General features: G+C 36.5%; 1 protein-coding gene across 2 annotated transcripts in view; it reads right to left on the bottom strand.

The window, feature by feature from the left end:
* Positions 1 to 6996, bottom strand: part of LOC132101245 (Wilms tumor protein homolog) — a 13336-nt gene extending 6340 nt beyond the window's left edge. Inside the window, exons 1-3 of one of the 2 annotated variants that reach the window (XM_059506022.1) lie at positions 6234 to 6996; positions 4376 to 4498; positions 3306 to 3396 (exon numbers count right to left, since the gene is read on the bottom strand). In XM_059506022.1, the coding sequence (XP_059362005.1) occupies positions 3306 to 3396; positions 4376 to 4498; positions 6234 to 6612 (593 nt within the window). In that variant the 5' untranslated portion in view covers positions 6613 to 6996. The remainder of the gene's footprint in view (positions 1 to 3305; positions 3397 to 4375; positions 4499 to 6233) is intronic. The other variant, XM_059506021.1, reaches the window with a different exon arrangement.
* Positions 6997 to 13841: the final 6845 nt, after the last annotated feature.

The following is a 13841-nucleotide window of genomic DNA, read 5'->3' as shown; positions in this document are numbered from 1 at the left end:
ATGTTTTTTTTCATGCTGTGTTATATTTCTAGTTCCTAGGCTGATTAGAGATTCCGTTTGTCAGCAGTGTGTTGTGCTGGTGTCTCTTTCTAATCATCACCACTGATTCATAACTGTTTTCTTAGGAAACTTGTTTGGCACAGTGGAAACACACACATCGCAGTGTTTCACCACATGTTGTGGAGTCTTGTATCTCGGCTAGCTCTCATGTGGTTCTGGCTGGCGAGACGAGTGCCTGGCACAATCATGTAATAGTGTGATGACACAGAGAATTCTGGGTATTATGGGAAGGGTTTGGAGAAATGATCTTGACTCATACGCTGTCTGTCCCTTTTCTGTGGGCTGAAGTAGCAGTTTTTGAAGGTCAGACAGATTCTTAGAGGTACAAAGTACAATCAATAATCAAAATACACTATTATTTATTATTAACAATAATAATGATGTTTAAAATAATAGTTGTCATGGTTGTAATCATTTAGTTAATTATTTATACTTAAATAGTAATATAATATAATTATCAGAAAATAAAGTTGTTGGTGTTTCATTATTACTTTATGATTGGTTGCAACATTGCTTTCCAATAAATAAAGTGTTTCATAATACAAGAGACCGTTTCTATGCCAAAAACTGGTCAAAATAAGGTGGAATTTCCCTTTTCGCTCCCTTCTAATCTCACTCTATTGGCAAGAAAAAGAGGTTTGTGAGGTCACTGAAACACACTGCAACAGTACCAAGCGAGTGAGTGGATTGTTTGTGATGGTTTCCAAAACTGCTGTACTCCAGACAGCAAGGGCAATAGTGGGGATGCTGCGATCACGTCTTATCAAAACTGGATGCCTTACTTCGGTTCTGTGATCTCCTATTCTCTAAACAACATTAGGGAAGTATTTGAAGAATGCACACTTATTCCTGTGTCACTGATGAAAAGCTACATTTCTCTTTAACTGCTATTTCTTCTTCACCTTTCATTTAAGGAATCTTATATCCTATTACTTAATACTTTCATTTAGCAAAGATGCATTAAATTGATCTAAAGTGACAGTAAAGTTATTCAGTGTAACGATTTTTTTAATGCTGTTCTTAACTTATATATCATTGTTTCCACAAAATATATATAATAATTTTCACAAAAATGGTAAGCAGTACAACTGTAATAATCAGAAATGTTTCCTGAGCAGCAAATCAGAATGATTTCTGAAGGATCACGTGACACTGAAGACTGGAGTAATGATGCTGAAAATTCAACTGCGCATCACAGGAATAAATTACCTTAGAAAATACATTCAAATTAATATTATAAAATTAAAATATTAAAATATTAATTTTAAATGATAATACTATTTCAACAACTTTTGAATGGTAGTGTTAAATGTTATATACTGATATTCTGCTTTTCCCTCCTCACAATAAAGTTCATCTTTTGAATACATAACTCTTTCTCTCTGTCCTCTCGTGTCTCTGGGGAGGGCCAGGCAGAGAAGGGAAGAGGAATTTGGAGGAAACGGGCAGTAGATCACTTTGAGTGTATTTTGGCCTGCTGAGAGCTGCTGTGCAGTTTCTAACCTTTGTGCAGGCATCAAGACTCACTGCAGACTTACTCAGGATTTATCTGAACCATCCAGACTGGGCCTCACTGACGCTCAATTTGAGTCACTCAGAAGCCAAGTCACAAATCAGCAATATACATATTTTACTTCTTACACTAATTAATGCGCCTTTTTAAAAAATGTTCTGAGTTCAATACAAGTTCAGCTCTATCAGCAACACATATGACGTGCTGTTAATAACACAGAAAAGAAACTGTAATAACGGTATTTAGAGATCTATGGGCCAAAGCACTGCATTGGAATAAGCATTACAAAAAACACGCTGTGTAACAATTTAACAATTATTTCAACCAAATATCAACAACTATCTGAATAGTTTTAGCATGTTAATGGACAGGGCTTTGGGAGACTGCTACTGCTGATGAGCCAGTATGGACTTTTTACTGCCAATAAATAGAGCGACTGTGAGCATGTAATATATGCTGCTGCTGCAGGAATAAACACTCTGTAGATGATCGAGACAGGTGGAGCTGTGGGAGGTGGAGGGTTTTAGAGTGTGAAAAGTAAATAATGTAAATGCTTGCTGCATGAATAGGCACTCATTAATACCATAGCAGATCTAGACAGGTGGAGCTGGGGAAGGTGGAGGCTTTTAGAGTGTGAAAAGTAAATTATGTAAATGATAGCAAATGATGTTACTGATAAGCAGATCAAGGCATGAAGATGTGAACAATGTGTACTGGTGATATATATCCAGTAATATACATGTAAACCCATACAACAACAAAGTATTATATGAAATGAGAAACCAGAAGTATATCCTTCTAGATCAGTAGTGCCAACACTAAAATAATAATTCACATCGTTGCTCTTAATTTCTTTTTTGACTCCATGCAAGACCGTCATTGTTCACAACAATATTTTAAGGCTCATAACCATTTAATCCCCCCCCCCACTATTTATACTCTATAAAATAGTTTAGAGCTTGGCATAACTACAAAAATTTATAACATGTTATGCAGTTATGATATTTAAAACATAAAATACTATATTAAAGGAGCAATGAAACTGAAATTATAAATATTTAGAGGTTATTTTACAATAAAAACATTCTGCAAGATGAATCCTGAGAGGGGCGACACCCCTTAAAATGTGTGTTCATGACAGAGGGTGAAATGATCATCTTTTCAAATATTTGAACCTCCGGTTATGTTTTTATTTTTTATTTTTTTGATGCAAACAAAAATCTCTAGAAACATAATAGATCTGAAAATGCATTCCATGATCCGTTTAAAGCCTGTCTAAATGTAAATAATTTTAAGTCATTTTGAGCAACTCCTTGAGCCCCCTTTCTGAGAATCACAGATTTAAACAATATACAGCTTAATATCTCTGCTTTCGAACCCTCCAGAATACCTTTGAGATTTCTGCATGTTTTTGCAGACTTGAGGGACAAGCAGAAATTGTTTTCTGTGGCACTTCTCAGATGCTGTCGTTAGATAATATCCAGGAATATTTTTTCAAGTTGCATAAACAATTCAGTGTATTTTTGTAACTTCTTGTAATTCGTGGCTGCTTCCTCTATGATGCAATTTATTGCACTTTTAATGTTATTATTTCATGCATGATGAATCACACTTCGGATTTATTAACTCAACAATTAACTCGATAATAACTCAAGTAAATTCATATTTAGCAAATCACTTAATGCTTAATTACGTCTCTTATTACACTTATAATCAACGGTAAAGAAGGTACCTGTTGAAGCTATTTGTCAGAAGCATGGTCTGACTGTCCGGAGGACTGTGGCACTCATAGACAGGCGGTGGGACGGAGTACTGCTGCTCACCTGCATATTCACAAAATTAAAGCGCATATTACAACACTCAGTTTTCCTGTTTACAAGTGAAACAAAGCATTTTACAGCAGAGCTAACAGAAAGTGCGGCCTCATCTTTACTCCGGTTATCCAAACAGCGCAGGGCTCCCTGAGACCATACAGCAGTCAGCAGAGTTTCTGAGAGCACTCTGTTCATTTCTTAGAGAACATACAGGGAATCAGTCCCTCGGAAGCACTAAACATTCTTCTCAACATCCACAATTCTGCTTCCTCCTCTCAGCTGCCCGAAAAAAAGAGTGGCAGTAATTGATGATAGCATAATTTATGCTTAATGAACTTAGAAACGGTTGCATACAGTGTTTTGAGTGTTCGAGGGCAAAGAGAGCAAAACGAGAGAAAAAAAAAACATGCCCTCTATCTGACACTTAACCTCAAGATGATCCGTGCAGATACAGTGATCTCCAGATAGATACACCTCTTATATGTCATACTATACTTAAATGCACACTCACAGATTCACTCTATTCTACATAGCCTTGGTGAAAAACAAGTACATTTTAGCATAACTTTAAAAAGAGATTTTTGTAGTAATACACTTCAAAACGATATACGGACACTTTTTGGACAATTGCATGAAACAAGTACTTTAAGTATTTTTTATTTAATTAATAATATATTATTTTCAAGTGTTATTTTTTTATAAACTTGTAGGATTTGAAGTACACAAGAAGTACACTACATTCAGTACAAGTCAGCACACTTGTTTTTCACAAGGGAGTGCAAAGCATTTAAAGGTGAGGTGCGTGATATTCGTAGCTCCGCCTACAGGCTCACCCCATTGGCTGAATCTGTGTTGCTGTGTCAGACTGGTCAGGATGTATTTACACTGTATATGGAGATCAACCTGCAAATGCTTTTCTTTGGCCTTATCATTTATTCAAAGGCATTTACTGCTTTACATGCCATACCGAGAATATATTTTTACTTACCCATGGTGCTTTGGGGGGACATGGGGTCCTCGTGTTTGAAGGTATTGTTGGGGAATGGTGGAGTGTGGTGAGCAGGTGTGTGTCCATAACTGGGAGCTCCATCTAATGCTACTGTACCATAACCTGAGAGAAAGACAGAGAATGAATTCATCTTTTTTGTTCTCAGTGAAATCCACCTTTTCTCACTGAATGCATCTCAGCTGACTCTATTTCTCTTTTTGAAGAACTGTGTATTGTTCTTTGTTTACAAGTGCTGTAAAAATTTCTAATGCAAGTAATCATTGGAAAATTACGTAATATAAACATAGAAAATGTAAAATGCATTAAACATACATCTCTCTCCACCAGACTTAAATTCATCTGGTCATAAACCTGCGAGAGACCAATAAGCTTATGCAATGAATCAATTTGTCGCTGTGACTATTCCTAAAGTTCATCTAATGATAAACTGCAGAAGTAGATATGGACATCTTTGTATTGTACTGTATATTTAAGCACACTAACATCAGACATTTATGTTGTGAGCTCTCAGATTTAAAGGAGAGAAGCTCTTTAGGATGTTCACAGTGTTGTAAGTCATCAACACACAGAAAAAGTGAATACTAGATTGCAGAGAGAGACACTATGTTGGACTTATTTTGCATGTGCAATAATTGTTGCATGAAATAAATGAATAAACTCCAATCTTAATAAGCCACTGAGTTATAACACTACAGAAAATGGCATTTCATGTTACTAAATAAAATACTTTTTTTCATCTCTAAAATGTTTGTCATATTTACTTGGTTGATTTAATGCAGGAACGTCTGTCAGAGCTGACGCAGCACATATCTAAACCTTTATGCAGAATTCCATTTCATTAAATCATCTAAAACTGAGCACAATGGAAAGTTACGTTCAAATCAAAAAAGTGTATTTGATTTTCCTTGGTTATCAGATATTTTATGTACTTCTACATGTCTATGTGAATCTTTTAGATGATTTCAGATTATTTAATTAAGTAAACTACTGATGTTCTCTGCAAGTCATTTAATAATAAATCCATGTTTAACTGTGAATTTGATGCTTATATTATATATAATATATGTGACCGTAGACCGCAAAACCAGTCAGAGCTATACACATCACCTGAATAAATAAGATTTCCATTGCTGTATGGTTTGTTAGGATAGCACAATATTTGCCCGAGAAACAACTATTTGAAAATCTGGAATCTAAGGGTACAAAAAAATCTATATATTGAAAAAAATCGCCTTTAAAGTGATCCAAATAAAGTACATAGCAATGCATATTACCAATCAAAAATTAAGTTTTGATATATTTACAGAAGGAAATTTACAAAATATCTTCATGGAACATGATCTTTGCTTAATATCCTAATGGTTTTTGGCATAAAAGAAAAATAAATAATTTTAACCCATACTATGCTACAAATATACCCCAACAACTAAAGACTTTTGTGCTCCAGGGTCACATATGGTTAAAATAACTTAAGAATTAACATAATTATAATTTGTATAATTTATTTTAATGTATAATTAAATGTATTATTATTATATTTATAATAAAATATCAAAAATAATAAGTATAACAATATCCATAATATTCAAGTATAACATGAATATTTAATTCAAATGCCTAATTAATGCAGTTTTCAGAAGTAATCATTTGGGAAGCGATCCTCTAGAAGTAATTTAGTATCAACAGCTAATTAAACACCAGCTTAATGCAAAACCTCAAACATCTCATGTCAACTCTGAAGTTTGGTGTTCTTTATGACAACAGAGACAAACTGAGAAAAAGATTTTGTGGCTCATGACGGAGCGATTGAGAGCCACGAGCGGGACGGCTGTCTCACCCTGGGTGCGCGGGGCAGGAGGGCTGTCCATGCAGCCGGGCACATAAGGCCCGCTGGAGAACATCCTACTCTGGCTGGACGGAGAATCGGCAAACGCCCCTTGCATCCCTGTCAGCTGCCCCGAGAAGTGCACGGTGAAGGCCCCCAAACCGCAGTGTGGATCCTCGTGGGAGTCTGCGGGCCCCCAGCCTGGCTCCTGTTTGATAAAAGAGTGGGAGGGAAGAGATCCGTACGGGGAGGCAGGGTGAAAGTCCAGCATCGGTCCCCACTGCGGAGCTCCGCCAACGGGCAGGGAACAGTTTGCGTTCGGGACCGCAGGAAGCAGGGTGCTCAGGTCTCTGATGTCTGATCCCATCAGAAAACACGGCTCTGTCAGCATTTAGGAGGATTTTCTTTGTTCCAACACCCTTAAATATCTGCAGTTCAAGAAGAACCTGCGCTCAAAGCTACAGGAGAAATCTAAATCTCAAAGAAAAGAGCCTGAAGAGGTCCTAGCAGTCCAGCAGAATGCCTGTTTCTCTGCTTCTGAGATGGAAAGTGTGTTTGGAGAAAGCTGGAGTAACTTCACTCTTGTACATTTGTCTGGGTCTGTCAGCTCTAAAAACCACCCCACCATCTCCAGAGGAGGAGTCAGAGCTCGGGGTTGTGAAAAAAGTCACTTCTTCTTTACCTTACTCATGTTTTACTTGAACAGCGCTTTCAGTCCTCCTCTGACTAATGCCTGGACGTGTGTGCATGAATATGAGTGCGTCGTGCGTGGGTGTTTGTTTGTTGTCTAGTTAGCATGAAACTAACTGTGTAAATGATGTTCCCAGGGAACTTACTTTATTAAAACACTTAATTTCACTCGAATGTTTATTTTATTAAAGTTTTAAAAGTTATATATTAAAAAGAAAGGTTCTTTATTGGCATTGAAGGTTCCATGAATAAACTATAAATTCCATGGAAATGTCCATTGCACAAAATGTTCTTTATAAGTGGGAAAAAAAGAACTGTTAATGGAAAGGTTCCTTGGGGAACCAAAATGGTTCTTCTATGGCACCGTTGTGAAATCACCCTTTTTGAACATTTATTTAGTAAGTATGTATTATAAGCCCACTCATTTCACCATTTGCCTTTCTTTTGGATCTCAAATGTAAGTGCATTATATGTTTAGAGTGTACTGAAATGAATGCAGATAAGGGTCTCCAACAGAAGTGTTGACTCTGTGGGTAAGTATAAATTAATGCTATCTTAGGGATTTGTGCTGTCAGAGTGAAGATTTAATTAAACTGATGGATGTGCATTGAGATTTGGCAACACTGTTGTGAAATACCAGCCGTCAGTTGCCTGTATGAAAAAAAAAAACATGTGAATGAGAGGCAAAAGGGGAATTTTTAATTCTTGTTAGTAAAAACGTGATATGGCATCTAAACACTTAACCCTGACTGGAGAATTTTACTTTTTACATTTGCAAAAATCGTAGCTTTTCTGGAAAGGTTCGAAACTTGGTGACTTTTTATGATAATTGTTGTGTGAAAAAAAAAATGAGGACATGATTTGAAAAAGCTAAGTGGTCATAAAAAAAAGTCACATTCATGGTCATTCCAAAAAACTGGCCACATTCATACAGGAACCGTATGTTTCTTTACCTTGAAATATCAGTTTCAAATCAATTTTGGTGGTACACTAAGTTCTAATTGGGTGCATTCCTGGTGTTACTTTCACACACTTCCCTCTAGTGATGGATGCTTTCAAAGCCCTGTTTCGTGAAGCTTCAAACCTTTTGTTAATAATTTGTTTTGAAAGAGTGGTTCGGAGCGAGTATTAAACTGCCAACGTCACGGTATTCAGTAAACGAGGCAGTTTCGAAACGTTTTGAAATTTCAATGGTTTGGCATTAGGGGGCGATCTATGTAAACCTGTGCATCAAGCGAATAAACTAATAAATTATTAACCCCTAAGCGGCATACTATTAAACCAGCATCGATGGTTTTTACATGATCCAGGATCAGTTTCATAAATTTGTAGACTTTTTACGAGACATTTGTGTAATTAAAAGGATGAGTAGTAGTTAATAGTGTCTTACTGGTCTCTATTTACAAGCTCTCCATAAAACAAACAAAACGAACAAACCAGTCTCCTGGAACCAATTACTCAGGATATGTCTCAATATGTTCTGGGCTTAGGTTCAGTCCAAAAGAAAAGTGACATACAGTGATTCTGATGATGATGGTGGTGGTGGTGGTGTTTTGAAGAAGGTTCAGTCCAGTAGCCATCACCCCTTCTTTACCGTTTCACCCATGGACATCTGGAGTGCTGGTCTGAAAATGGAAATAACATCTCTGACCTCTGCTTGCTGAGAACTCTGGAGGTGTCTGTGTGAATCCAGCTGAGAAGATTCCTTAATCTATGCATCATCTGCTTTATAACAGCCAAAAATATTGGGGGAATTCCTCACTGGAGACATGAAAACCAGAATCCAGATTTCACATTGCATTTGTATACAATTCATTCAGCAATTCAGCAACATTATTAAAGTTTCAATGTGATGGACTGGCCATCCATCCAGGGTGTTTCTGAACTGAACTGAAGCTGATTTTTGGTTTGTTTTTTCATTACTGATTAACTGCAACATAGAGACTGTCACTGGACTGTATCATATCTACTAAATTGAAATTGAGCTGATTAATGACACCATTGCCTCAGAGCTTCTTTAGCTAAATTGAATTCATTTAAAAATTAATGAACTTGGAAACTTTGTAAGGGCTGGATCCAGACTGAAGCTTGTGTGATTCCCAGTTACCACAGGATGCCAGCAACAGACAAGGAAATAGAGAAAATTAGCGTTGCTGCTGTTCCAACAATACAAAAAAGGTCTGTTCAACCCAAGCAAAAGAATTAAAATGTGCATTTGATCAGATGTAACTGAAGTACAAGGTTATGAGATACATTATGTGAATGCTTGGCTAAAGAGATTTGTCTTGTGTAATCTAGATTTAAACAGAGAGTGTGTCTGAACCACGAACATTATCAGGAAGGCTATTCCAGAGTTTAGGAGCCAAATGTGAAAAAGCTCTACCTCCTTTAGTTGACTTTGCTATCCTAGGTAATACCAAAAGTCCAGAGTTTTGTGACCTTAGAGAGCGTGATGGATTGCAACGTGGTAGACGTGTATCTTGATGAATGCAGGAGCTAACCCATTAAGGGCCTTATAGGTGAGTAATAATATTTAGTAACTGATACAGAACTTAATAGGTAGCCAGTGCAGAGACTGTAAAATTGGGGTTATATGATCATATTTTCTTGACCTGGTAAGGACTCTAGCCACTGCATTTTGGACTACCTGTAGCTTGTTTATTGAAGATGCAGGACAACCACCAAGAAGTGCATTACAATAGTCCTGCCTACAGGTCATGAAGGATGAACCAGCTTTTCTGCATCAGATGCAAGTAGCATGTTCAGTAACTTGGCATTGTTTCTCAGATGGAAGAATCTTGGAATCTTGACTGTTTTTTAATATGGGAAATATGGTTTTCAAAAGACAACTTGCTGTATAATATTAAATTAAATTCAATAAATACATTTTTGACTGTAGAGGAAGCAACAGTACATCCATCTACATGCAAATCTACAAGAATCTGTGTACTGTTTTTTCGACCAATAAGTTATATCTCGGTCTTATCAGAATTGAATAGGAGAAAATTACTGGTCATCCAGTCTTTTAAATGTTTAACACACTCTGTTAGCTTAGATAATTTAGAAGTTTCTTGTTGAAATATAGTTAGGCTCGTTGAAATATATAGGTAAGTATCATCAGCATAACAGTGGAAACTAATCCCGTAATTTATAATAATATTACCAAGGGCCATCGTGTAAACTGAAAATAGCAGAGGACCTAAGACAGATCCTTTTGGCACTCCATCCTTTACTGGATTTAATTTAGATGATTGCCTGTTTAAATAGACAAAGTGATAGTGATCGGACAGGTAGGATCAAAATCATCTTAAAGACTATCCTTGAATACCTGGGGAGTTTTGTAATCAATCTATGAGTATGTCATAATCTATAGCATTGAACGCAGCACTAAGATCAAGTAAAACTAGCAATGAGAAGCAGCCTTGGTCTGATGAAAGAAGCAAGTCATTTGTAATTTTAACAAGTGTAGTTTCTGTGCTATGATGAGGCCTGAAACCCGACTGAAAATTTTCATAGATTTAATTTTTTTGCAGGAAGTAATTAATAACAGAATTTCTATTTAGTTGTTTTTTTAATTGTTTTTTTAATAGCATTTAAAGATGTGCTGTAACATGAAAAAGGTGCCGGCTGAAGTGGAACTGTGATAATATTCACCCTGTACAGCCTTTCCTAATTCATTGCTTAATTACACTAAGTGGAGCTCTTGGGAATAACAGTGATGAAACAGCTGACAGCAGAGGCCAGTGAAAGGTAAGAGGTCTCAAAGAGGTCAACTGATTGAATAACAATGTCACAATTCCCTGTTCACTTAGTACAGTAGAACAGATGACATTCACTTCATTACAGATGTCCAGGAAAATGACAATTATTTTCTTAATGCTTCATAAGATGAATTGCTTGTGGTATTCCTCATTTGTGAGTCACTTTGGAAAAAAGTGTCTGCTAAATTAATAAATGTATTACAAGTGTTAATCAAGTGGCAAAGCCAACGTATTTGAAAAGAAAGAACTGACACTGTTATTGAACCGAACTGAATCAACATTGAATTGACTTGAGCTGCATAATGCATCGGTTCTGTAGACATGCTTTATGGTTGAACTGAACCCGTTTCAAAACTGATGAACTTTGAGACACTGACACTGTTATTGAACTGACCTGAAACAACACTGAACTAAATTGTGCTGAATAATGAATGACTGTTGTCTTCTATAGAGCCGCTTTACAGCTGGAATTGATATAACATTAACACTTGTTTACTACTGTGAAGCTGCTCTGAAACCATCTGTAATGTATTGTATAAAGTGCTATAGAAATAAATGTGACTTGACTTGAATTTACAACCTGTCCTCCAACCAATACGCTCGTATAGGTCGTTTGTCCAAATCCCTGAAATACGACCCATCAGAGCGTATACTACAATTGCGCCCCTATCGGCAAAAGGTCGTTTTCATATTAATGTTTTGTACTCTTTTATTTGCACTCTGGTTTGCGCTTCGTGTAGCTCAGTTGGTAGATTATTGCGTTTATACCTTGATATGTAATCATGCTATCATGGGTTCGATCACAGGGAACGGACGTGCACGAAAATGTATATGCTCAATAAATCATAATTTAGCATGATTTCTGTGAGGGTTAGGTTTAGGGGTGAGATCGGTGTAAAAAGCCCACACATTGCATTGCATTTTGATTGATAATGACGTTATACGTCATTTCATGACGACAGACGCAACGCGATGCTGTCATTATTTTAACGCCCGCTAGAGGATGCTTAACTTTAAAACGTAAATATAGGTCATAATAAATGCTTGCACAAATGACCTATATGGTAATTTTTTTGTTGGAGGACAGGCTCTGAATTTAATAAAACGTGACATTTTTGCACCTAAAGGAAAGTTACAGAGAGGAAATTATCAAAAATGCTAAAACTGTACATGTAGTTAAACGTGACGAAATTCAATTTCACACAAATCCTTGTACATATTTCTGTGCATGAAACATGAGTGAAGATTAGAAACATTAAACAGAAACATTAAAGGGGTCATAACTCAAGCCCTCCCTCCACTTCTTCACTCGTGTGTGAAACCTTCTAACACAGTGATTTCCCATCCATTCACATCGCACTGAGAAACACAGCCAGGACTCTGTCATCATCGCAGTCTCTTTCCATAGTTCCACAGGATGTGTTAAGAGACTTGTTTTGCTTGTCTGTAACATCACTAATCGTTTTTTCTTCTGTAGCGTTAATGGGCACAAATATTACAACATCTCTAAAATCAAAATCACATGTCACACTTACCGATATAAGCTTTGTCCTGTAACAGAGGAATTACCCTTTTCAAAAATGCTGCAAAGAAGAAGGGAAAACAGAGAAAATGGAAATTAAGGAAGTGTAGAATAGGCTAGGATTTCGTAATCCAGTGACTATACGCGTCAAAAGGTCCACAAAGCCAAAACAAATGTGGAGAAATAACTGGTCATTTAAAAAACAAGTCCCATAATGAAAAATATCTAGTAGTGGTGCCTGATAACTATTAGTACTGCTTATTTTTAAAGGGAAAGTGCACTCCAAAAAAATGAAAATTCTGTCATTAATTACTCACTCTCATGTCAATCAAACCCGTAAGGCCTTCGTTCATCTTCAGAACACAAATTAAGATATTTTTGATGAAATCTGAGAGCTTTCTGACCCTCTGTAGACAGCAATGCAACTGACATGTTAAAGGCCCAGATGCACATGCACCTGCTCGACCCACCGGTCTCGAGTCCCACGGAGGAAATGGAGGGATGTAAAACCGGAGCGACGACAGTGACGTACGAGAGAGGACCAGGCCTGGGTTTTAGTTGTGTTTGGTTTTTATTTGTGCGTGTCAGTCGTCCGTGAGGGGCTGACGCGCTGTTTTGTTTTTATTTTGTAATTAAAAGTCTGTTTGATTGTCCGCCGGTTCCCGTCTCCTTCTTCCCGATGATTATGAAGTTTTAATTCGTTACACCAGATTTGTGATTTTTGGCTCAAGGACAATAAAAGGGGGAAAACTTAACAGACTGAGGGAAGAACACAAACCACATCAAGAGACCTGAATACAGATGAGAGGGCTCTTTTGACTTAGGTTATAAGCAACATAGTAACCACCCAGAACATACATGAAAACTTCAAAAAATACAGTAGCAACATCTTAGATATTACAGATTTAACTTAAATTACTTAAAGAAATTATAATAATTAACTGATTATAATGGTAAAATACCAGCCTAATACCTTATACCATCAAAATAAACTGACAATAACTTTGACATTTGTGGACCTTTGCACACGCATAGTCACTGGATTGTGAAATCCTAGCCTATTCTTTGGAGCCCAAACACTTCCTTAATTTCCAGTAACACAGGTGGTACTGAGAGCCCCATACTGAATCAAAGTTCATCACAATTGTTTTTGCAAAGTACATGGTCTCATACACACAAATACAAAACACCTTCAACACACATGCCACTAAAATAATGCAATAAAATGTTAACATTTAACAAAACACACTTTTACAAATAAAGGTTATTGGTATTGATGGTCCAATGAAGAACCTTTAACATCCATGGAATCTTTCCATTGCACAAAATGTTCTTCAAGAGTGTAAAAAAAGTTCATTAGATTATACAAATCTTCTTCACACTAAGCAGAGATGGTTCTTTTAAGAACTGGGAACTATTATTTTATGGCATCACTGCAAAAATCCCCTTTTATTTCTAGTGTAAGATTAAACATAAAACAGTTTTGTACATAACTGATGAGGAAAAAATAAAACCATCTAATGTAAAGCGTCACAATGAATTCTGGGAACATTTTTCACTGTAAATTATGAGATTACTTGTTTTATTATTTTACTGTAAACTTATTTAAAGATATACTACAGTTCTTCCATATATAGTAATGGAATT

The sequence above is a fragment of the Carassius carassius genome, chromosome 23 (genome assembly GCF_963082965.1).
Source record: "Carassius carassius chromosome 23, fCarCar2.1, whole genome shotgun sequence".
Lineage (NCBI taxonomy): Eukaryota > Metazoa > Chordata > Actinopteri > Cypriniformes > Cyprinidae > Carassius > Carassius carassius.
This window is presented reverse-complemented; position numbering and strand designations above follow the sequence as displayed.